General features: G+C 45.7%; 1 protein-coding gene across 2 annotated transcripts; it reads left to right on the top strand.

Moving 5' to 3' along the window:
• Positions 1 to 1,206: 1,206 nt before the first annotated feature.
• On the top strand, positions 1,207 to 7,124 carry MARCKS (myristoylated alanine rich protein kinase C substrate). 2 transcript variants are annotated; one of them, XM_074580922.1, is made up of 3 exons: positions 1,207 to 2,123; positions 2,366 to 2,538; positions 3,736 to 7,124. In XM_074580922.1, exons 2-3 carry the CDS (start codon positions 2,440 to 2,442, stop codon positions 4,504 to 4,506), a joined length of 870 nt encoding a protein of 289 aa, XP_074437023.1. In that variant the 5' UTR covers positions 1,207 to 2,123; positions 2,366 to 2,439; the 3' UTR covers positions 4,507 to 7,124. The 2 variants fall into 2 exon arrangements, with proteins under 2 accessions (XP_074437023.1, XP_074437022.1); XM_074580921.1 differs by having other exon boundaries at positions 1,209 to 2,538.
• The last annotated feature ends 18,807 nt before the right edge of the window (positions 7,125 to 25,931 follow it).

Here is a 25,931-nt window from a genome sequence, read left to right as displayed (position 1 = left end):
GCGCCGCCGTCCCGCCGCCAGGTGAGCCCTCCGCGGCTCTCTCCATCCCCTTCTGCCACCGGTGCCCTCCGCCTCTCCCCCACGCACCCCCGGGGAGGGCGGCAGGACGGGGACCCCCGGAGCGCTGCTCCCGCCACCGCCGCCCCCGTCCCCGTCCCCACCGACCCCAGCCCAGCCCCGCCGCGGCGGGGCCGGCGGCCGCAGGTGATGCCGGGGCGGGCAGAGCCACCCCTGCCACGGAGCCCCCGCCGCCCCCCGGCCGTCGCCAGGGAAACCTCCCGGCGGGGCGGCCCCGCCGAGGGAGCCCCGGGGCGCGGCGGCGGCCCCGCCGGTACCCCCGCCCCGCCGGTACCCCCGCCCCGGCGTGGGCGTTCACCCCGGCGGGGCCAGCGGCCGCCCCCCGGGGGTGCGGGTGCTGCTGGTGCGGGGTGCGCCGGTCGGGGGTGTATAGGGGGGAACGGGAGGCCGCTGCGGCCGGGCTCGGCGGGGCGGGCGGCGGCGACCGAGACAAAGGGAGCGGCGGGCAGCGGCGGCTCTCGGCGGCGGGGGGGGGAGGGAGAGGTTCCATCCCCCTCCTCCGCCCCCTCCAAAAAAAACCCCAACCAAATGTCCCTTTTTGCCCTCAAGGAACGAAATATTCCCTTGTGCGGTTGAAAATAACCGTCTGCCCTCGCCGGGGTTACCGAAAGGCGGCGGCGGCCACACAAAGCCCACCGGCCCCGACAGCTCCCCCCCCGCGCCGGGTAATCCGCGGGGAGAGGGGGGGACGGGTGGGCGGCTGGGCCGAGCCTCCCCGCTCGGCAGCCTGTCCTTATCGGAATCATTTTAACATCCTTGTTTATAAACAAGAGGCGTTTGGAGGAGATTACCCGAGTTTGGGAAACGAGCGTTCTGACGCTGGTTTCTGCTCCATAAAAGGGGGTGGTGGTGTCGGAAGGGGGGGTTGGGGGGGGCCTGGGCCAGCCTTTCCCGCATCGCACGGCGGGGGGAGCCGGCCGGTTCCCCGCACACGCCACCCCCTCCCACGGGAAGGGAAATCAGTCGGATCCGTGATATCGCACCCACCCCATGGCTGCTAAGCGCTGGAGATCACCGTTAATTCGCGTGCATTAGTTTCGGGTTACATCTTATTCGAGGGTTTAAATTCAACGTAAATACACGTTCGGGGCTGGGGTTTGGGAAAGCGCAACTGTTTCCCCGATAATGCCGCTTCGCCCACCGCTTGAGCGCGTGGAAATGTAATCCTGAAATGGGTCACCGCCTCAGAAAATACTTTAAAAACACAAATCAAGAATAATCAGACAGCAGAATTTAATTAGAGCCGTAGGCTAATCACAAAATATTTTATTCCAAGCCCATATCGCCGTGGGGGAGGGGTCCGTTTCTGCTTCGGCAGCGGCTCCTGCCGCCGCTGCTTTAGCGTTTGCAACATCTGGCCTACAGACCTACTAATTTCGACTCGTGATCTCGTTTGGCGAAACCCGATCTACGTGGTTCAAATACCTTCCAAATTGGGGGCGATTTAACAATCGCGACCAATTAAACCCGGGGAAGAAAAGAAGAAGGAAAAAAAAAGAAAAAAAAAAAAAGAAAGGGGTAGGAAAAGAAGAAAAAGGAGGCAGCAAATCCCCTCCTTCCCTCTCCCCCCGCCCCGGGCTCACACACACACACACACACTCACTATCTGTTGCTCTCTCACGGCGGCAGCGGGCGGGGGCGGGCGGCGGGGCCGGGCCGGACTCACACTCACACTCAGGCTCGCACTCGCCCTCCCGCACTTGCCCGCACGCCCCTCGCACCATTGTCCCCGCCCGCCCGCTCCGCTTTTATCGGGGTGTTTTGTTCGCTCTCCGGCGCGGGGCTCGGCGCGCCCGCCCGCGCCGCGCCGGAGCGGCACATTCATTATCGGCCGGGGGCTGATTTCAAACCGCTGCCATCGCGGCTCCATTGTTCGCCGGGCGGCCAGGCCCCGCCCCCCTTTGTGTGCCGCGGCGGCGATTGGCCGGCGCCGGGCGGAGGGCTGCCGTCACCGCTCGGGAAGCCCATTCATCTGTGCACTTGGGCGTTGGACTCCGCATCTTATTAGCAACCAGGGAGATTTCTCCATTTTCTCCTTGTCTACAGTACGGCTACAAATCTGGGATTTTTTATTACTTCTTTTTACTAAACTTGGGCTCCTTTTTTTTTTTTTTTTGCTCGACTTTTTCCTCCCTTTTTTTCCCCCCTCCCTCCTGTGCTGCTGCTTTTTGATCTCTTCAACTTTAAATTTTTTAAAAGGAGTGCATTATAATCGGTTCTGTTCTCTCTTCTCCTTTTTTTTCCCCTCTGGTGTGTGTGTGTGTTGCTGCTGCTGCTGGTCGCCCAGTATTTATACCAACCCAACGCTCTTTGTTTCCCCTCCTTTTGGATCTGTTGAGTTTCTTTGTTGAATAAGACAGCATGGGTGCCCAGTTCTCCAAGACCGCTGCAAAGGGCGAAGCCGCCGCCGAGAAACCTGGGGAAGCAGTGGCCGCATCTCCGTCCAAGGCGAATGGACAGGTAAATAAAAAAAAAAAATTGAAAAAAAATATTAAACCTACTCCTTTTTTTAAGCCAACTTCGACGGACTCTCTTTCGCATCCTGTTTAATTCTTCTTCCTTTGATGCCCCAGTGGCACATTCAATGGAGAATACGGTCGATCCTTTTATCTTTGCAACTCGAGGCAAAGGAATAATTTCTTTCTTTATTTTTTTTTTTAAACGGGGTCGGCTTTGAACGATTCGTTCCTTTATCTTTCCTGCGTGTGTGGGGGGGAGGGGGGCACATTTTTTTTTTCCTTTTCATTTTTTCCCTTTTTTTAATTTTATTTTATTATTTTTTTTTAATAAATCCCTCGTGTGTTACGGTGAGGCGTCCCAATGGCTCGTAAACGGAACGGATCTTACACCGCTTGGCTTTTCTGCCCGCCTTAACCTCCTTCTCCCGACGACGCTCGGTGACTAGCGCCAAACGCCTCTCCCGGCGGCGGCAGGAGGGCCGTGTCCTACCGGGGGCCGGAGCCGCCGAGGCTGGGGGGCTCCGGGCTCGGCGGCGGGCAGCCCCCCGGGGCGGTAGCGCGGAGGGGAAGCGGGGGGGGGAGGGGGAGGGCAAGAGCTGCGCCGCCCGCCCCATCTCCGCCGGGGGGTCGGGCAGCCTGTGGGGCTTTCTGTCACCCCACACCCCCCACACACGCGTGTGCCCCCGCTGCCGGGCTGGCCCTGCCCCCGCTGCCCCGGGCACCCCCCGCCGCCCCCGCAGCTGCCGCCCGGGGCAGCCAGCCGCGCTCCGGGCGCCTGAAAGATGCAAATGCGGCGCGGTGTGTGTGTGTGTGTGTGTGGACGAATTGGGAGGGGGGCGGCTCGCCGCACCGCCCGGGCGGAGAGGGGCAGCGGCGGGCGGGGGGCCGGGGCCGGGCCAGCTTTGTTCGCCATCCCCGCCCCGCGCCGCCGCCGCGGCTGGACGGGGCGCGCCGGGGGCGGGGGGGGAGGCGCGTTGCGCGGCGCTGCCGCCGCTGCGTGGAACCGCGGCGCCCTCTGGCGGCCGCCGCCTGCCCCAGCCCGTCCCGGGCGGCGCAGGGCCCGGGGGGTTTCAACCGCGGAGGCAAAGAACGGGCGAGGAAAGGCCGCCGGGGCGGGGAGGGCGGCGGCGGCCCGTGTGTGTCCCCCAACCACCACCCTCCTCGGTGACCGCCGGTAACGCCCGTCGCTGTCTTGCAGGAGAACGGCCACGTGAAGGTGAACGGCGACGCCTCCCCCGCGGCGGCGGAGGCGGGCAAGGAGGAGGTGCAGGCCAACGGCAGCGCGCCCGCCGAGGAGACGGGCAAGGAGGAGGCGGCCTCGTCGGAGCCCGCCTCCGAGAAGGAGGCGGCCGAGGCGGAGAGCACCGAGCCGGCCTCCCCGGCGGAGGGCGAGGCCTCCCCCAAGACTGAGGAGGGCGCGACCCCCTCGTCCAGCAGCGAGACCCCGAAAAAAAAAAAGAAGCGCTTTTCCTTCAAGAAGTCCTTTAAGCTCAGCGGCTTCTCCTTCAAGAAGAACAAGAAGGAGGCCGGCGAGGGGGCCGAGAGCGAGGGCGGCGCCGCCGCGGCGGCGGAGGGCGGGAAGGAGGAGGCGGCGGCGGCGGCCCCCGAGGCGGCGGGCAGCGAGGAGGGTAAGGCCGCCGCCGAGGAGGCCTGCGCGGCCGCCGCCGGCAGCGCCGAGGCGGCGAAGGAGGAGGCGGGGGACTCGCAGGAGGCCAAATCGGACGAGGCCGCCCCCGAGAAGGCGGCGGGAGAAGAGGCCCCGGCGGCGGCTGAGGAGCAGCAGCCGCAGCAGCAGCAGGCGGCAGCGGAGGGGAAGGCGAAGGCGGAGGAGGCGGCGGCCGGCGCCGCTACGAGCGAGGCGGGCAGCGGAGAGCAGGAGGCGGCCCCCGCGGAGGAGGCGGCGGCGGGGCGGCCGGAGCCCCCCTCCGAGAGCAGCCCGGAGGGACCCGCCGCCGAGTCGGCGGAGTAAGCGCCGCCGCCGCTCGCCCCTCGCCGACGGACTTTTTTCTTCCCCCCCTGTTTGTTTGTTGGAGTGGTGCCAGGTACTGGTCTCGGAGAACTTGTCTACAACCAGGGATTGATTTAAAAGATGTCTCTTTTTTCTTTTTTTTTTTTTTTCTCTCCCCCCCGCCCCCTCCTCCCTCCCTCAAACCCCCTCCTCAAACCTCCCATCTCAAATCGTTGTGTGTTGCCGCCATTCCAACGGGCGGAGGGGGGACCCCCTCCGCCCTCCTCTCCCACCCTCTATATTTTGGTCTTTTTTTTTTCTTTGTTTTTTTTTTTCATCAGTATTAATGTTTTGTTTTGGTTGGTTCGGGTTTTTTTCGGTTTCTTTTTTTATTATTTTTTCAGATTTTTTTTTTTTTCATACTTTGCAACTCTTCATATTATAAAACTTTTCCCGATCGGTCTATGGACATGCCCATAATATGAAGGAGATGGGTGGGTCAATAAGGGATATCAAATGAAGTGACAGGGGCCGCAGTGGGGAACCCCGGGGCGCGCAGCCCTTGCCCGGGAGCACTCCCCGCCAGAAAATGATGTAAGGGGTTAGTCTTTTTTTTAAAAGAAAGTTATTACGATGTATTTTGTGAGGCAGATGTTCTATAAGGTTTACAACACTACAAGTCTTGATTAAGAAGGAAAGGAAAAAGGAAAAAAAAATAAAAATAAAAATCAATACCCAGATAAAGAGATCATAGTCTTAGGAATTCATTTAAACCATAGGAACTTTTCACTTATCTCATGTTAGCTGTATCAGTCAGTGATTAAGTAGAAATACAAGTTGTATAGGCTTTATTGTTTATTGCTGGTTTATGACCTTAATAAAGTGTAATTATGTATTACCAGCAGGGTGTTTTTAACTGTGACTATTGTATAAAAAAAAAAAAACAAAAACAAATCTTGATATCCAGAAGCACATGAAGTTTGCAACTCTTTCCACCCTGCCCATTTTTTGTAAAACTGCAGTCATCTTGGACCTTTTAAACACAAATTTTAAACTCAACCAAGCTGTGATAAGTGGAATGGTTACTGTTTATACTGTGGTATGTTTTTGATTACAGCAGACAATGCTTTCTTTTCCAGTTGTCTTTGAAAATAAAGGAAAACTCTTCAGATGCAATGTTTTTTTTTGTGTAGCATCTTGTCTATCATGTTTTTTGTAAATACTGGAGAAGCTTTGACCAATTTGACTTAGAGATGGAATGTAACTTTGCTTACAAAAATTGCTATTAAACTCCTGCTTAAGGTGTTCTAATTTTCTGTGAGCACACTAAAAGCGAAAAATAAATGTGAATAAAATGTATAATTTGGTTGTCTTTCTTTTATGGATACTCTGGTAGCTTAAAGGGACTAGCCAGTATTGCCTAAACTTGTATAGAGAAAGTCATGTGTGCTGTTAGCACTAGCTTTGAAAACTACCTTCCTAGGTCCTGGACTCTGTAATAACTGTGTATCTGTTAGAGAAATTGGGCAGGTCATTTGTAGGCTTTTTCTGGCTCTAAAAAGAAGACTGGAAGGCAGTCTGAGCGTGTACAGTGTATGGTTCTCTTGTCCAGGCTCCATCTTGCTTTTAAGACCAGAGGTATCCAGCATATATGAGTCTTGCCTCTTGAGGAAAATAAGATTTAATTTGAATCGCTTAGGGTGGGGCACTGAAATTTCCATGCCGAGTTGCTTAAAAATTAAGCTCTTGAACGGATGTCCCACTTAACGTCTTGGTATGCTGGTCCTACTTAGGTACCGAGACGATTTGCTTGAAAATTTGAGCCTGGAGGGAGAAAGGGGGAATTAACACTGCCATTTTGCTCAAAGTAATCAAAAGCAATATTTTCTTTTTTTCCTCAAGTGCTATTCCCAAGTACAGGTGAGTTACAAAACAGATTTCGAAATTTGTCTATAAAAATAATCACTTGGTGCTTGCCTTTAATTGTTAGGCTTTTTTGGCTAATTTCCAGCATATTGCTCAGGGCATATTATGCCTTAATAAAACAGTGGGCTCATGCAAGAAAAAGCAGTGGTATTTGGAGGGTGGAAATTGATTCAAGAAAGTGTTGCTTCTAAGTTTATAGGAGAAAGTTTAGTGTTACACTTATTTGCTTCCACCTAAATTTTCAGCAGAAACTTTGGAAGCAATTATGATTCATTTTATGAGAAAATGGCACGTTAGCACCTTGTTCCCTAAAGAACAAAGCCTAAACTGAATGAAGTATAGTAGATTTCCTGCTGAATGCGTACTTTTTTTTGTTTGTTTTTTTTTTTTCTTTTTTCTTTTTTTTTAATTCAGCTGTCTACCATTTTAACTTTGGCTTGTATGTACTCTAGTTGCCCTGGTATTTCTCTATAGCTTTAGAAATGTATGAAACTATGCTATAATTGCTGAGGGACAAAAATAAATGGATGTAAAACAAGATCCTCCACACCAGTGTCATTCTTGGAGTACATGTGTTTGAAGTCTAGTGCATAACTGCTTTGCTAAGGGGTTTTTATAACATGGCTGTAAAAACCTGTTCTGAGACGCATGATGTCTTGGCCATAGAGTCAATGTCTCTTTTTAATAAATATATATATATTTAAATCCAAGGATTCCTAAAGAGAAGTCTCAATTTCTTCTTTCCTTTTTTTTTCTTTGTTAAACTGTATGCGTGCAAATGAAGAAAATAATCACCAGTAAAGTTCTTTTCCAGATTTTTCCCAGCCTGCTCTCCTCAAAACTTTTATGCCCTTTCCTCGCCCAGCTGGTGGTGGTTTCTGAAGCGCTTCCAGTTCCTGGGGGTGCAGAATCGCTTCTGCCCCAACAGCCGGGCTGCTGGCCTGGGGGCTTCGTCATTCCATGACTTGGCTTGACTTGAAATCTCTTCCCAAGTCTTAAGACCAGTAGAGTTTCAAAAATACATCTTAAGAAGACCAGTTGCATGGTCTACTCTTCTGGTCCCAGCAGTCGGGTGAGATTCGATGATACCAGTTTTCCAGCATGCGGTTTAAGAAGGCGGGAGTCGCAGGGGGCTTGGAATAGTGGAAACGGAGGAGTTTTTGAGCTGCTTCCTCCTGCCAAAGAATTGTGCAAGAGCATCCCTCCTCCCTCGCTCCCCGAGGGATTGAGTGGTCACTCCCACGCAATTGTAGAATACCCTTATTTATGTACAAAGAAAATGAAGGGGCTGGGTGTTAGTGACTGGTGAGATGGTTAATCTGACTGAGAAAGCTTTATACCTTTAACTGCATTTGTTGCCTCGGTGAAAATGCTAATCATAATCATTGTAATTTCAACAAATTCTCTCAGAATTGAAATGCATGTGACTTTCAAAATGTGTGATTTCAAGCTGATTTTCCGATCTTGTGGGTTGCTGTGGTCCTTTTTAAGCCGAATGTTATTATTGCTATGAACAAGGTAACTTCTGTTGTACTGAAATGGTGTCATATTCTTAGGTAAAACTTACACTGGAATCTAATTTTGCCTGACGAGGGGCTCTTAGAGATTTACTTCTTTTATGTTTATTTACTTAGACCGAGGCAACAGTCTTCCTCGTTCAAGGTCAAAACTTGGTTGTACAGAAGTCCTTTCAATTTTCATGCCTGCCTTGGCAATACCTAAACTTAATTTTGGACTCTCCAAGTCACGATGTCAGATGTCACATACTCGAGTCCTGTATCTGGTCCCGATAGTTATTAACGGGAAATTGTGGAAACTTTGCCTTCAGGCAAGGAAGGGAGGCAAGAACAGGGCAAGGCAAGCTGGGGGGAGGGAAATGGAGCCCAGGCTTTGGCTTCTGCTGGGGCGCCTTCACCTTCCCGCTCGGGTACACAAATCCAGTGTCCCTGTACCGACTTCTGACATACCTAAAAAATCCTGTTGGTTGTATGTGATGCAAACGTTGCATATACGAGTATTTTATTCCTTTATTATGAGGGACGATGTTGTCTGTGTTTTAAGAATGTTTTTTGTTATCTAATACTGTGTGAAACAGCTAACTCTTGAGCTTCACTTGCAGATGATTAGGTCAAAGGTTTTCATCTGCGTTGACTGGGTTTTTCTAAGTTGCGAGTCCTTTTATATTGCTTTTTAAAAAAAATCTAGAATAATACACGTTCTAGTCTGAAGCTGTAATACCAGTTAATGATTTCCTGCAAAATCAGTCCCATGAATTCAGTCTTTATGCTGTTTGTGCAGTAAAAGAGTAGTAAAAGGTCATCATTGCTGATACCTGACTCATCTCAGCGTTCGTTTGTTGGGTTTTACGAGACGGAGGTAAAATGTGTTTTCCATAATGATGTAGGTTAGTTTAAAGCATCCCGTTTCTAGGTTATGGCAAATTTTTCTACCCTGCCTAGGTCACTGGGACGGAATAAAGCAGGTGCTTTCCTTCCTGGAGTATGCAGCAAGTGAAAATCCTTATATTGTGTTTACAACATACTGTAGACAGTGAGGTTAATTTGTCCCCTTTGCAATTCCGGGGACCTCAGCTAATTGGCGCTGAATGGGAACTGTTGCGAGTCCGGCAGGGCAGAGGCAAGCAGGCCAGGCAGGCTCCTCTTACGCCAATAAAGGGATGTAAGAGGTGCTGCTGCTATGGCGAAGTTCAAGGCCGCCGAAAGTCCGTGTGTTAGCTTGTCCTGGGGAGAGCCAGCGCGGTGGTGAACCTTTCAGGGCTGTTGCTTGTCTGAGGAGTTAGAAAGGGAAGCTCTGACAGCCAGTTTCCTGACGCGTTTACTGAGACAAGTGTTGAGGTGAGATCGCTCTGAAGCGGGGACGTTGCCTGTTGGGAAGATCAGAGGAGGGCCAGCAATGGGGTCAAGATGATGATTATGGCTAAGGAGATGAGTGACCAAAGTGTTGCCCCGTGAGTAAAATCAAGAGTTAGGAATATGTAAATTTGGGCTATATTATTGAGTACACTTTCTATGTGAAAGCAAGAGACTTGGCTTCAGAATGCCCCTTTTTAGGGTATGGATAATGTTATAGAATCATAGAATGTGTTGGGTTGGAAGGGACCTTTAAAGGTATCTGGTAGAGGTGACATAAAACTTCAGTTAACGCTTTCAGAACATTTTGAAATCTTGTGGAGGGTTATAAGTATTATTTATACATCTTGGCCCTCAATCTTTGTTATAGGAAGACATTTTTGTCCAGAACAAGACTACCAAGGTACTAGGTGAAACAGGACGTTAATACTTGCAGTTAGAAAGACTCAAACAAGATAAGTGGAATATTAGTTCTCAAAGCCATGATGAATTTAGATGAAGAGGCAAAACCATTATTCAGTTAAAAGGCGGGGGGGTCCTTCTCTCTTTTTTGTGTTTGTCTTTTTTTTTTTTTTGGTGCCTAACACAATTCTGATTTCAGAACAGCAAGAACGGGGAAACACTGCTGGTGGTGTATGCATTGTTATCACCAAGTAGGTAAATGTTCCAGGACTTGGGATTCTTAGGTTAATTCTTGTGGCCGTATACGTGATAACCCATGCTAGAAGAGCGCTGGAGAGGAATTGTTTCAAGCCAAGCAACGCTACCTTCCGAGGTCCTTTCCAGCAGCGCAGCTGATAGTGTTGGTAAGAAAGTATTTGATAGTTGCTCTTAGGGGAGACCACAGTGACTAAAGGTTTATTTTTAGGTACAGTCCAAACTAGACTCTGTCTCCTGAAGTTCACAGCTTAGTTTCTAAAGAAGAGACCGAAAATAAAATACCTATGAATCTATCGGTTAGGGAAATCGTACTTGCCAAGTAGCTCTAATAGCTGCAAGAAGTGACTCACTGGACTATACTGGAGTAGTTATCTCTCTGAAACTTGGTATGTAGACCCACCTGAATATTTTAAATTAATTTGATAACACAAAAGCCATGCTTACAAGGGTGACCTGCTGTTCAAAGGAAACAAAACCCATCTTGGAGCTATTGCTCCTTGCTGGAAAAGAACCGTTCTGGACCAGTAAGTGAAGACCTGCATAGGCAGGACTTTTACAAAAAGAGGACGAGAGGAAAAAAAACCACAAAACTTTAGGAACTAAAGGAAGGAATTGGTTTTTTTTCTAGCCCTCTGGAGCAAGGCTGTCATGGGTATAAAGTACCCCCTTTCTGTCTTTAAAAAATATAATTTAATTACAAGAGATACTGTTTCCAGCAGAGGACAAAGCCAAGCCCCTTTCAAAAACCATGGAGGAAACCGAGTCCAAAACTGATGAAGGTAACTTTTTTCAGGAATGAATCATTAGGTCAGTCACAAGCCCTACATGGCAGTTCAGGAGGCTGTTAAAGCGAGCTTACCAGACACAGCACCTCTGAGGAGACTGGGCAGCAGATATTTTCCATCTCAGTAATCAAACAAAATGGCAGAAATCATGAACTGAACTGATACTCAGAGTACATGAAAGAACATGTTGTTTTGTTAGGTTTTTTTTTTCTCCTGGTTCTATTTTTACATGTCCTGCATATGTATTTGGTTTCTAATAAAGGTCCAGAAAGAAAACTTAAAGCAGTGGAGACAGAATAATTCCAAAATTTCTCTGAATCCATTTCCCTGGATGTTTTTTTACAGATATATTTGAATTCTGTTTTAATATTTTATTCTGCTATTTAACACCTAACTTTACGAGTTAGTGCTCACATGGAGAAATAATGCATATGTATACTAAATTAGATAAGGAATTTTGTGAAGGACTCGTTTTGGCCTCATTCTTCTGTCACTGAGATCCGTGAGAGGGAAGTTAACCAACACAAAGTGCTTCTAAAATTCCCCCATAAACATTGCTAATGGTAAGAAAAATGGATTTGATTCTTCCCCGCAGCATCCACCTGCAACCCGGAATGGGGCGTGTGCAGCAAAAGGAGAAGAAAAGTGCGTCAAGAGACTGAAGACACCCAGGACCACACCGGCAAGACAGGCAGCAGCACTTTCACGTGTTGCTGTCACAAGTAACAAAAAAGAAATGCCACTGAAAACTTACCCTCGTTATTATATACGCGAGAGTTTATACCCTGGAGGTTCATCAGGCCCAGCTTTTCCCCTGTGGCCACCACACGGAGTCTGTCTAATATTGACAAGCCTGTACATTGACGTGATAATGCAGAAACGTATTTAAAAGTTCATGTGGATAAATCATTGGAAAAGTTCACTATTTTTAATGTAAAAAAAAAAAAAATAATTTTTGGTGATTGCTGATATCCACTGAATGCTGTGTTACCTGGTAAATTTTTTGCCTCCGTGTTGCCTACATGGAAAGTTGTCATTTCAAGACCATGAAGCTTCTGAAGTTATTGTAAATTGTGCCAAAGGGGAGAAAGAAGGGGAAAATACCTTTCCAGTGATGTTAGAATAGGACCATCAACTTTCATAAACAGAGAAGAGAGATTCAAAGCCAACTGTTCTCTATTTAAATCCCAGTGCAAATCTAATCTAATCTAATCTAAAGAGGCTTTAGGGCTTTGACTTGCATGTTGTTGTTGTTATTGCATACATGTTATGGTAGTCATTAGTTTAATAATCTGTGGGTATGTCGAAGTAGAAACAAAATAGTACTTCTGAAATTTCTCTCCTCCTAAATACTTCATAGTAGACACGCCAAGTGTAATTGCAAGGCGCAGTCACTGGAAACGTTCTGCATGGCTCTGTCATGTAGAGATGCAGAAGATGGAAGTGCTAAGTTCCTGAGGATTTTAGGAGAAATAACAGACTTTTTAAATTTTGTGACAAAGATAAAATGAGGAGCACGCGTAGTGTAACTCTTCAGGAAAGCCACACAAGTTCAAATGACACTGTGAAAGGGAGCCAAACACAAAATGTTCCCAGTAGCACTTGAGTGAAGCAACAGGCATGGAAGAAAAGCACCATTTGCAAGCAAAACTGGACATTTTAAAATCTTCCATGATCTTTACTGCAGGCTTCCTTTCGTATGAATCTGCTGCATTACAGGCAGTTGAATAGCAGATGACAGTGACGTGGCCAGCTGGGAAGGAATCCCGAAGGAGGAGCGCAGACGGGGACCACTTCTGAACAGCAGCACAAACAAAGGGTCGTTCCCGTAAGAACTACTATTAGGAAATATTTATATTGTGATACGGGCTCAAAAGGCCCAGATTAAATACGAGCCTTGCTTGTGCCGGGCACTATGTAAACATATACCAGAGACAGTCTCTGCTCTGAAAAAGCTTCCAGGCTAAATGCAGAAAGGTTAGGCTCTTTCACTTCCTACCATTGTTAAAATCGCATTTCTATTTGTCTTGGTCAAGATTATGAAGGGGGAGGGAATTAATTACCAACTTCCTTTTTTTTGTTGTTTGTTTTTTTTTTTTAAGAAGATCTATGTTATTTGCAAGTTTCTTTTCTCACTTCATGCTTTTTGCCTTCATAAAACCTGAACTGTGATACTGAAAGACTTACCAACCACATACAAGAGCGTTTTCATGGTCATACGTAGCGATGGGCATTTTAAGCAACAAGAAGGATTAAATTAGAAGTGGCTCTGGAGTGAAAAGATCACAAAGCCCCAAAACCTTAAAATGTAGCTAGAACCAGATTATCGATAGCTCTCTAGTGACACGTTGAGGCTATTTTCATGTACTGAAACTAAAATACGTTTCAGTCCTTCGGGTGGCTGTTTTGTGCACTGGCAGCAATTCCCACCCTGGGAGTAGTGTGGCTTTTTGGGAAAGAGGGAAAGGAGGTGCCTAGCTTAGGGAGAATATTTGCATGTATATATATGATTTTTCTTTTGGGTCTGTTCATTCTTTATCAAAATATGTCCTCGCCTTCATTAAATATTGGCATATTAAAGTACAGAAATGAAGATTCTTTGTGGATTTTCTTTTCTAAGAAAGTGCCCCAGCACCCTGAATTTTCCACTTATCATTTGTGATTCCTAAGAGTGTTAATAAGAAGTTTGTGCAGTTCAAATTGTATATTAAAACTGCAGCTATCAGAAGAAAAAGTATGTGTTGCAGCTGTTTACTGCAGAATAGAACTACTGGGAAATTGATTCAGACCCATCACCTGAAATGCTGTGAGTCCTCATGAGCCAGCAGCCCGATGAGATACACATGTATATTGTGCATTAAATAGAAGAAAGACCACATCTATTAAAGATTTTTCGTATTTATTTGCACATGGCATTGAAAGAAAATGGCCTTACTGGCTTGTTAAATTGATTGTACTCACTATTGTTTTTAGCACACTGTGCCAAATTTATCAGAGGCACTTAACCACAAATCACAAGTTTAAAAACTTCTCCAGCTTTTCCTGTAACGTAGACAGGAATGGTCTGATGACATTTTCACCATCATGTTGCATAAATCAGCTAAAGTGGTAAAAATGTTTGTGGTTTTGGCTATATTTATAGTCTCTGTATTGCTAGCAGCATGGGAGAGCTATGGGAGGGAATTTCCCTAAAATTGTTATAGCCAATGTAACCACTGAGACATCTAGCACTTGTCGCTACCAAGACTGTTAAACTTGGTAAAAACTCTATCTACAACATACTAAGAGGAGGAAAGAATAAGTTAATAATAAAAAAAAATAATAGTAGCCAAAGGATTTCACACAGCATTAGGAAATTGGCTGAACAATTTCTGAGCCGTTTGCGAGAGCTTTTGACAACCAAAAGAAACGGGATAGCCTGGAGGACTGGAGAAAGGCAAATGCAATACTGATTTTAGGTATGGTTTCACAAAAGAGCTGGGGTAAAAGAGGACTGAGAAGAGGTTGGGGAGTAAAAAAAAAAAAAAAGGAAAAAAAGAGGGAGGGACTGGCAGAAGGACAGAGAGACACGGGTGCTGAGTGGAACCATAACACTATGAAGCAAAGACGAGGGAAATGACAGACAAAGCAGCCAACTAAGATAGATAACTGAAAATACACTAGAGTAAAAGCATTTATAGGGGAATAAAATGGTAAGAAGTGGTCAAGATAAGCTTCACAAGAATAAAACATTTGAGGTCAATGTAATTTTCTCTTCTGACAGTATACCCAGCCTAGTGGTTCAGTGTGAGTCAGGAGCTGTGATGGATCTTGACTAATATTTTCGATGCTGTCCTGTGCAATATTATCACAAGCACAGACAAGGAAATAAGAACTAGGAAAATAGGTGCTGAGCAAAATCAGCTGAAAAAAATAACCTCAAGGTATAACAGTCAATAGTTTGCTGCCCTACTGGGGGGACTGGAAGTGTACATGGAAGGGAACACAGAATACTATTGGACTTCCCATGGTAATAAGCTGGAGACATGATCCAAAAATCAAGCAGAAGTTCAGCAAAGGGCTATGCTTCAGGAAAGAGAAGAAATCCATTTGAGAAACAGAAAATGGGGGCTACAGGAAAGGAGCCTGGGGTTGAGGTGGCTCACAGGCAGTATCAGTCAAGCATTAGTCCCCTTCCGAGTGCAGAGGCAAGGGCTCAACAGGGTCATTTTGGGACTTTAAGAACAATCTTAGGCAATATGGAAATTTCACAGGAAAGCAACACCCAGGCTTTACGAAGAAAAAAAAGGGGGGGGTGTACTCCAGGTAAGGAGAGGTTTGGAGGCTAGGTGTTTTGGGGGTTTTTCTGATTTTCAACATGTGAAAGGTTATAATAAAGAACGAACAGTTGTTCTCTGTGTCGGCTGTAGACAGGACCAAAAATAATTAGTGCAGTTTGTAAGAAAGAGGATATTGCTTAAGTTTTAGGAAAGGATTTCTAACTACAAGCAAAATTCAATGGTCTAACAGATTACAGAACAGGAAAGTTGTGGAAAACCTTCTTTCCTGTGGAGGCTTGAGGTTAGAACAGATAATCTGAAAGGGACAGTCTATCTTTATCCTACTTTAATGTCAGTGGTCGTCAAAAGTATAGCTCAAGGTCCTTTCCCTACCTATATATCTTTGGTTTTGTTCAACGTAGCGATTTCCAAAAGGTCTTGAGAGACCTGGGAAAACTTTGTCTTCTGTTTCAGTAAAAGTTAAGCTGGTGTACAGGAAAGGGAGGGTACAATAACAGTTGTCCAGAATTTACCTCATGAGATACATATGTATAAACATCCAACTAAATAAAAATACACATGCACTAACAGAGCCACATATTATTCTTAATGCAGTTATCAGGAAGGTCTCCAAGCAGAAACAGATTATGGAAATAAATCAATCGCTTTTAACATTTATTTTATGAAATAATAGTATAATATTCCATTAGATGTTAACTATTCAGTCTAAAGGCTGGACTCAATTGAGTTAGGTATTACAGACCCACAGCAAAACAAGATCCCCATTAAAATATATAGTCTGTGAGACTGTATATCTTAGAGTTGCAAACAAAACAGCACTGAAGTATTGCCATTCTGGTTTCATGAGGAGGAACTTCTTTACCAGTGAGAGTGTCGCAGTCCTTTAGCTTTTGGCATTAAACCACTTGAATTAAGTGTCTGCGGTGACCAAAGGTATAAAGACCATCTGCTAAATGTAGTAATTTACATATCTACAAGTATAGCTATATATTATAGTCTATGATAGACCTGCAGCAAATGTGTTATGTACCTAAATATTGTTGTACAGTGCAACTGTACACAATGGCAAGCACATCTGTAACATGCTGACCAGCAGCAGAGATTAATCAGGAAATTTTTCGTCAGAGAGAGAGATGCTCATCATTCTTCACTGGGTTCTCCCTTCAGCTGCTAAAACCAGATCCACCTTTTCATAGTCTATAACGTCTTATATGTATGTATACACACACACACTATAATGTAGTGTGTGTATACATATACATATACACACACATATATATACATATACACATAGAGAGACAGTCGACAAACAACAGCAGTCATGATGTTTGCTGTTTACCTCACCGTACTGACCACATTGGAACAGGTTGTGGGGACAACCTGAGGGGGACATTGTGTTAGGGGACATTGTGTTAGGGGACATTGTGTTAGGTGCTCCATCACAATTTCAGTCTTTACATACTATGTCTACCCAGGACACACACTACTCCATTTGATGTTTTCTTCTAGTGTAGACATTTGAACGCTCTTCTATGAATGTAATTGGTCTTATTTCAAGGGAAATTCAGCCACCTGCTTCTGTGCATGTCATCTCATTAATCACCCAAGTGCTAACAGGGAGCGTGGTAGATTTCCCCATCACTCCATGAGCAGTAATCACCACAGACTCATCAAGGTGGAGACTGAGATTCCCTGATCTCAGGCCACTGTCAGTCTGAGAACTTTAGAACAAACATTTCCGCCCCTTTATTTCTTTTTAAAGTATCAAAACTTCTCATTTATCCACTAAAACAACTTGCATGTGACTTTCAGGTATCTGTTATGAGCCCTGTTTCCTCTTAAAACAAGGAAATGCAAACAAAGTACAAAGCCAAGGTTGAGAAACTGTCAAAAATAAAGTTATGCATGAAAACTGAACTTGGCTCCTTTTAACAAACACAGTTTTCATAGAAACTTTAATAATGTCATCCTAAACATGAAAGATTTTTTGTAATGTGCCTGCCTCAGCCAGCACATGGGTTTCAGTAGTACCTACCCCTCCTATGCCTGTAATCATTTGAGACATGGTTATTTTTGCAGTAGATCAGCAAATAAAACAGTAATGCAGTGTTCCTCAAAACAGAACAGAATGAGGCTGACATCTCTTGCATCTTACATCCCTATAGTTCAGGTAGCAAAGTAGAAAGGACTGTTGTGTACTCAAAGCACTGAACTGGAGTCCCAAGGAAACGCTCTCTGCCACTGGTTTGCCATACAACCTTGGGCGAATGATTAGTCCAAGATTTTAGAAGTACTTTGTGGGGTTTTTTTCAGATTATCTGAATATTTGCCAGTCTAGCCTAACAAAATGGGAACTTTCGTATTTAAGGTTTTCTACATGAGAATGAGGAATGCAGAAGTAGTGGACTGTTTAGAAATTTTGTTTTTAATCGCTCTGCACTGTAGTTCTTCCTATATAGGGGGAATAACATAAATCCTTGACTTCACACATGGATTTGATGTCTAAGCTCCCTTTATACCGTCTGGAGAAAGTTAGCTACCTGGGAAAGACATTTCCAATGCCCTGCTCCCAGCTGCCCTGTTTAGCCAGTGGGAAACACAGCAAAGAGGAGAAAGGAAGGATGTGGGGGACTTTCTACATATGTTTTTATGTACTTATTTTTACAATAGCTGAGAGTTAGAGTGCTCTTGGGAACTGCTGGCAAGCTTACAAGCCTGGCTGAAGAGATTTGAATACCCATCTCACAGAAAAGTCCTCCCCCCCCTCCCCAATGTGTTCCCTCTTGCAGGAGAGAAGGCGTAGGAAAGGAAGAGTTTAATATCTCTCTCGCTGAGGCCATCCCACTGGGCTCCAAATTATTAGATATTTAGTGGATGGGAGAACGGGCTACCTTAAATCTTACTTTTTCCTGGATTTAAGTACTTGAGTTTAAAGGCTTATTCTTTTTCTAAATGTGGGCTTTTGTCAAAGCGGGTTGTAAGCTTTATAAGAGTATAAAGAGGGTGTGAAGTCTTAGCACTGTTGTAGCAACCTCAGGCTTCGTGATTTTCTGACTTTCAAGTGGGCATTTGTCAACTTTTCTATTTAGCTTCCTTTTTGTATATTATTTCTATGTTTTAGACAAAAAGGGCAAGAAACAGTCTGACTGTACACATGCAAAATTTTGTCATTGTACTCACTTAAGGAAGGTCATCAGGTCTGAGCTTAAACTGGTATGAACTGGGGAAGAGAACTGACAGCACACTCTAAACCTTTTCATCCCTCATGTACTGAAGCAATGGCATCCACTCCCGCTTTTTCAAGTCAATTGGCCTTAACAGCTGGGGTTCTTGACAAATGTATTCATAACTGAGATGTCATTAAAGATATTCTTAGTAAATGAATCCCTGGCAAACTCATTTTAAACAAGGGTTTAAAACTAAATTAAGAAAAAGGGAGAGGGGAGAAATGAGAGAGGTCTACATGGTATGAAGAAAAATGACAAGTTGATTTAAAACTACTTAGCCAATTTTCTTCAACCCGAGAGTGTTTTCTTGAAGAGGCTATATCATAAGCCAACACAAAAAATTTCTGGCCTGCCATTTTTGACTTAAACAGATGCAGAAGATTTCGATAACAACATATGGAAGATTTTTTTTTCACATTCATTTAGCTGAAACATTTTTTTTCTATCTTTTCTGACATAATCCAAGAGTAAAACCAAATATGGAAATCCTCAGTCCCAGAAGAATGTAAGAAATTAATGAGAGGTGCTAAGATGAAGCTAAAATGAAAGTTGGCACAGAGCTCTACCTAAACAGTCATTAGGATGGATTTTTAATAGAGCTGCAGCCATCTTGGGTACTTTGTTAAAAAGAAAAAAAAAAAAAAAGACCCACAAAAATTCTCCCTGGTCACTCATTAATCTTTTAAAGGGCAGTCTCACCAAGCTCATTACTAGAATTTGAGATCTTCCACCAGGCCTTTAAAGACATACCAATTTTACAGTTTATATGTATATATATATTTATATAACCCCATATGTCTTGCAGGAGATGAGTATTGGCATAGACCACAAATCAACATCAGCTGCAACTTTGAAATCAATATTAAGCATGGCTGCAAGTGTTTTAGTGAACAATGGAAACGGTAATTATAAACGGTAACTGTCAGAATTGAAATTAGTAAAGCCATCCCCCACCCCCATTTAAATCATGGCCTTATATAATACTACAATCTCTTTGTCATTTGTACACAATAAAAGTTTTATTTATAAATTTCCTCTGTATGCTGTATCGCTGGGTTGCCGATTTTACCAAATGAGTTATAGAATCCACGGTGAGAGCACAGCTTTACCCATGTGAAGCAAGTTTTTGCAGCGTAAGTTACTCTCCTCCTATGGAAGAATGATCTGCCGGGGGGATGTACTCTTACATCAGTCCAAGTGCTCCCAGGCAGGAGGAGAATGGGCAAGCAAGATGAGGAAGTCTTGGATGGGGCTTTGAGCAGCCTGGTCTAGTGAGAGGTGTTCCTGGCCATGGCAGGAGGCTGGAACTAGATGATCTTTAAGGTCCCTTCCAGCCTGAACCATTCTGTGATTCTGTGATTCTACGAAGTTTTGCACCCTAAGGAGGCTAGTGATGCTCACATGGTGTAACCATGAGGACAACGCTGTAGGCAGCACCTGTGCCAAGTGTTCCCCCAGCTTGTGGGGACAATCATGAGCAGGTAAGCATGGATGTGGTGGCACCAACACTGACACGTTGTTCAGGAGCTGCGTTGGTGGCTGGAAGAGGCAAGGCTCCAGCTCCCCTGGCCGGGTCTTCTCCCAGCCACCACCCCAGCCACGAGTTGCAGCGTGAGCTTCCCGCAGCTGCAGACCAGACCCTGCAGCCCTGGGTGGTGGCTGCTCTTGGACTCCGCTCAGAAAAACCTCCTCGGGGATGCTGAGTGTTGCCAGCAGTGTAATGCAGCCTGGCTCCTTGCAGTTGGGGAGCAAAGTTAGCTGGCTTTTGGCCACCTCTTTCACAGGAGCCCAGTGGGGGACTAAGGGTTCCCTCTGCAGAAACATAATTCTCTGTGGCTTGCTTGTAATTTGATCTATAGCTGTCAAGAATGAATGCTGCCTGGACTTACCAAGACACGTAAAATAGCGTGTATAAGGACGTCCCTTGTTAAGGAACACCCATTGTTTAACTCTATTAAAGAATGGAACGAATCATGGTATTTATATGGAGAGCGCTGCACTAAATCCCTAGCATAAAAATATTTCGTGTGCACGCCTTAACTTCTAATTGATATTATCTTGCTGTGCTTTGTTCAGCCTTTGCTACGACTGCCTGAAATAAACAGCAAGACTTGAGTTTTGTCCCCTGTGGAAGTCGGAATCCTGCATGCTTGCTTCGTGGGAACCATCTAACTGAGTTCAGTGCCAGTATACAGAGCCCCTGCATGCAACAGGAGCAAGAGCTAATTCTCATGTACAGCACTGTGGTGTGGTAAATGCTGACTTAAATATGACTAATGATATAATTAATGGCCAGACTGGTTGCTTTTCATTATCTCGTTCAGCTAAGCAAACACATTTCAAAGCTCCAAAGGAGTCAGTCAACGTCCAGAAAAAGTTGATTTATCAGGAACAGGCAGCCAAAGCTGTTCTGTATCCCTTTCAAACAAATAATCCTTTCCAAAACTAAATAAGTATATGAACTACTTCCTGAAAGAAATGTGTCGTTTGTGCAATGAAAAGCGCAAGTTGTAAGATGGTTTCTACTGCCTTTTCTCCTTTACCCCTTCAGATTTTCTATGTTGTCAGCAGTTGGAAATCTTACAAAAAGCATCAGATTATAAGTGAGACAGAAAACTCAATTAAAGCTTCTAATTTTTACCAAACTGACCGTACAAATTATCTATTATGGAAGTGAAACAGCTACAATGGAAACGTCGTGCCATGCTATTGTGCAGATTAGGAAGCATCTGATTTTACTTCCCCTTTAACTAAAATACTCATTTCTTCTCCAAAATTTGTGGTCTCCTGTTTAAAAACTCGATGAAGCACCTTTTGCAATCAGTTATACATATTCAAACCACCAGGTGAATGCATACGTAAGAAAAGCCTTTGCCCCAATACTCTATGTCAGCTGTTTATATGGGAAAAGCTGGCTCTGTTTGCTTGAGATGTTTCCATTTTGCTTTTCAAAAACCACCAAACACCATCCGTTTGAAAAAATAAAGCACTACTGACATATTTCAAGTAGGGAAACCATTAAATGAAAATTATCAAAATCACAGGTCACTTTTTTGAAGTGTAGATCATGAAGTTTAATTTTCCCTCACAAGAACTGGGCAAATCAAGCTCTTAATATTAAAAAAAAAATCCATCTGCTAAACTGGGGGAAGATATCACTGTTCACATTATTTTTATTTTTTTTATTGCACGGTAGTAAAATATACTGTGTAGTACTTTACACAACCGTATTAAATATAACCCTGTCTGACCATTTTTTAAATAGGGACGCTGTCATTTTCTTAGCATTACAAAATAGTTTAGGCAATGTAGATCTGAGTTTTTAGAAAACTTTTCTGGATTGTAAGACCTACAATAATTATCTTTCTCAGGAACATTACTTCATTTTATAAGGGTTTTAGAACCGATGCGTGCAGCGCAACAGAAGGCGTCTGCGTTAGGTTTTGAATACACTGTGAGTGCAAGAAGATCCATGGCCAGCAAACTGTCGGGTTCACAATCCCGTAAGCGTGGGAATCCCGTGAGTCTCTCCTTCATGGTGGGGTCTGCCCAGCTGCTCCCTGGATTGCTGTGCCAGCAAGGGTGTCACATCTCGGTGAAGGAGCTTTTCTCACAAATTTGTAAGGCACCTCAGACTGCCACAAGCGAGACCCTGCTGCACAGAATTCGGGTTGTCCCAGGCAAAACATCTGTCTCTCAGCCCATTTTGGCACCCTTTGGGAAGGCTCTGCCCCTTTGCATTTGCTGTATGCTATTACCCCTATGCACAAACCCATGACCTATTTTCCAGCCTATGCCGTGTGTTTTTTTTAGCATCCGCAGTTGTCTCATAAAGCTAGAAAGAAAGAAGGATCCAAAATCTTCCCTGATGGCCACAGAGAGGGGGAGGAAAAACTCTTGCAGTGCATAGTGCCTGACCCCTCTCAGCGTTACGCGAGGCTGGTGGAACACCCTTTGCGGCACCAAGAAGAGGGCAGAGCTGCTGGGGCACGCTGCCACCCAGCCTCCTAGGCACTAGGGGTCCCGGCACTCAGTGTGCTCCTGGGACCACGCTACCCTCCAGGCGGGAGGTGATCAAACCAGGGCTGACTATTTCAGAAGGTAAGAGGCCTCTGCGTGGCCTGGTGCAGGAGGAACAGCTAGCTGCCCCACATTCCTACCGCATCTCAATGCCTCGTCAAAGAAAACCCTTCACCCATGGGTTATTTGGCTGCAGAGACAAATTCCACTTCCCCAGCTTTTTATCCCTCCTTTGACCCCTCCCAGGCCTGTGCTTTGGAAGCAGCTCCTCTCCGGTCAGTCTGTAAGCCCACCCCTCCGTTTATAGCACTCACCATCTTCTAGAGACAGGGCATGGAAGGGTGGTGTCTTCATCCTGCATGGAATGAAGGGGAAGGATAGACCTAAGGGCCTTCCCAAACAGCAGTTAGTCCCGAGGAGACACACTGTGAAGCGCAAAAATACTCTATTGTTGTCAAGTGCAAACAAATTTTATTGGCCTCACACAGAGAGGCTGCTGGCAAGGAGTAAGCTCTGAAAGCCAGTCCATGTTTGATAGCCTTCCAGGGACTCTCTGCCCCAGTGGGACACTAAAAGAAGAGAAAATATGTACACACAAGCCAGGCTTTCTAACTAGGCTCAGCCTACATTGCAATGTTCACAACCAGAAAATATTTTCAGATAGGCCACCCTTGTTTGTTGGGGCCATTTGGATAGCCTCGGAGTCCTTTCAGTTTAAACGTCCGCAGAGGTACTTCGCAGGCGGTGGCATGAGTTGGGAAGTTCCGAGAAAAACAAACATAACAAAAACAAGCTCTGTTCAGGCCTGGCCCATAAAAACACCTGAAAGACAGAAATGCCCCCATCCTTTTAAGGACCACATGTCCTTAGAAACAGAGTAAACAAAAGCAAGTGCCAATAGTCCTTCCCACACTGCAGTTCTGAGGCACAAATCCAGACAATAGGCTGTCTGTCCATGCGCTCATTAAAAAGCATCTGTTGTTACAGACTATGAAAACATAGACAGGGCACCATGCCCCTAGAGATGAAAGCAGCTAAAACCAAAAAGCCCAGGAAGAGTTTACATCCCACAATGGTCCTATAACACTCTTCTTCTGACCTCCACAGCCATGAGCTCCTTTGCTCCCTGCAGCTACTGGTTCATCTGACTGTGGCCAGGGGGGCACGCTGCCAGCATTCAGGAAGCTGCAGCCTCTCCCAACAGCTCCTGCAAAGTTACAGGCAGTCCCACCACTGCAGCCGCCCACCAGCTGCAGAGGGGACATGCTGGGAGGCTCCGTTGGGATGATCCCTCCTCCTAGCAAAACTATGGAGCTCTACTCCCAAAACACCCCTGTAACAACCCTTATATCTGCTTCCTGTGATTGCTAGAGTCCAAGATTGCACTCTTCACGCTTAGCCTGTCCTTCCAAGTGGCCCAGAGAAAGTGGATGTAGACCCCTGTAGCAGCTACAAGAGCTTGGACTTTCTGGAGGCAACACGCAAAGCGCTCTGCAGGAAAGACAGCGAACAAGGCAAGATCTGTGCTGCTCCTACCCTTGCTCTGTGAGCATTCAATGGAGAAATGGGATTAGCTAGAAAGTACAGCATGGAAATATGTTTCTGAGGGACAGTGTAAAGATAGCTCGTCTGTCTTTTCGTATCGTGTGCCCCAGAAAGGAAAAAGAAGTGAACCCTTTCTTTGGCTGTTGCAATTACACAGCTTGGAGCAGTCAAACTGTCTACCTTCCTAGAGGAGATGTGACAGGTCCCAGCGCCAGAAAGCTGCATTCCTCTACTTTGAAGAGACGACTCATAATTCATGAGCAGCAAAATCTAAAGGGAGCTATAAATGTTTTCTCAAATAATAATAAAAAAAAGAAACAACAGCTACAGCCTCAATTATACATGGAGGCTTTGGATCTGTTTTTAGCATTTTCACATGATAAAAGGCATCAGCTGAACCAGAAAAAGATGACATGGGCCAGATGTTAGGGTGCATTATAGAAGATTTCTGTCACTGCCCAGCATCAAGCTGTCTTGGCCATCAACAGACCCATCCTCAGGCTAGGGAGGATTCCTCTTGCTCCTTCCACACCAGACCCTCCCGCAGGCAGCATGGAGAAGGCGGGCGGGAGCTGCAGCCAGCCACTTCAAAGCAGCCAGCATCACTCGGAACTCGGTTCTGGTGGCCCAAAACAAGGGAGACCCCAAAGACATCTGTTTTACTTTTCTTCCTTAACCACTCCATTTTGTACAAGTCACATTGGTGAGCCTCTTCCAGTTCAGTTTACCGGAAAAAAAAATCTCCAGTGATTTTCAACAGGAGAAGACTCTGACAGTTGTCAAAGCGCTACGTTTTTCTCCATACAAATAATGAAATTGCAGATTTATTTTTTTTTTCTGAAACAGTGTAGAAAATTCATCAGGCAGTCACCAAATTCTCTCTCAGTATGTTTTCCTTGTAAGGGCAAATGGCTTTTAAAAATGGGGGCTAAAGTGTAACAACTTGAAAAATTTTTGTTCGAACTAGTATCTTGTTCATAGTCTACATGCACAGCTAGAGGGACACACAGAGTCCTTTCCTTCCTCCCAAAGCACTCTCCTTTTAATTTTTTGCCTACCTTTTACATTAACGACACAACAGGCTTTAAGCTTGACCTTTTCTTAATGACCATGCAAGAGCTCTATAATTTTTATTTTCCTAATGAAAAAAAATGCCTGTAGGGAAGTTCTTCCTGCCTTACCATATGCATCACATACAAAGTCCCCACTGCTCTTTGCCTTCTTCCAAAGTCCCATGGGATCAAGCTCCTCTTTGGTCCCTGAAGATTATCTTCGCTGCCCTTCCTTCTCCCCAGAACTGTCAAGGACTTACATGGGGGGGATGGATGGAGAGAAGGGACCGGTCGTAAAATCATAGAATCCTAGAATCTGTTGGGTTGGAAGGAAACTTTAAACCTTCTAGTCCATCCCTCCTGCAGTAGGCAGGGATATCTTTAACTAGATCAGGTTGCTCAGAGCCTCATCAAGCCTGGCCTTGAATGTCTCCAGGGATGGGGCCTCCACCACCTCTCTGGGCAACCTGTGCCAGTGTCTCACCATTGTGAAGAACTTCATCCTAATGTCTAATCTAAACCTACCCTGCTCTTGTTTAAAACCATTGCCCCTCGCCCTGTTGCTACATGACCTTGCAAACAGCCCCTCCCCAGATTTCCTGTAGGCCCCCTTCAGGTACTGGAAGGCCGCTATAAGGTGTCCCTGGAGCCTTCTGTTCTCCAGGCTGAACAACCTCAACTCTCTCAGCCTGTCTTCATAGGAGAGGTGCTCCAGCCCTCTGATCATCTTCGAGGCCCTCCTCTGGACCCACTCCAACAGGTCCATGTCCTTCTTGTGTTGAGGGCTCCAGGGCTGGACAAGTACTCCAACTGGTCCTCCCAGTTGCTTGGGTCCCTCTTGTTCCTTCCTCAAAGCACACAAAATGACAAAGGATGCCAACAGCATTGCCATCTGCCCTGACTGCTGACAGTCAGAAAGGAGAGTTAGAGTAACCCAGGCACATAGTCTCTGTCAGGTAGGCACCACTGTAATTTTAGCCAGAATTTTGCATACAAAACCACACATACTTTCTCTGCATAGCACAAGCACAGGGACTTCAGTCCACAGGGACACTCCACACATGTTGCCTGCCTGAATCCT

This window comes from Larus michahellis, chromosome 3, assembly GCF_964199755.1.
Source record: "Larus michahellis chromosome 3, bLarMic1.1, whole genome shotgun sequence".
Lineage (NCBI taxonomy): Eukaryota > Metazoa > Chordata > Aves > Charadriiformes > Laridae > Larus > Larus michahellis.
This window is presented reverse-complemented; position numbering and strand designations above follow the sequence as displayed.

Bases quoted from the DNA above. Each gene is read 5' to 3' on its own strand.
- MARCKS (XM_074580922.1), top strand. From the start codon at position 2,440: ATGGGTGCCCAGTTCTCCAAGACCGCTGCAAAGGGCGAAGCCGCCGCC. The intron at 2,539-3,735 runs GTAAATAAAAAA...GCTGTCTTGCAG, and splicing joins CGTCCAAGGCGAATGGACAG to GAGAACGGCCACGTGAAGGT.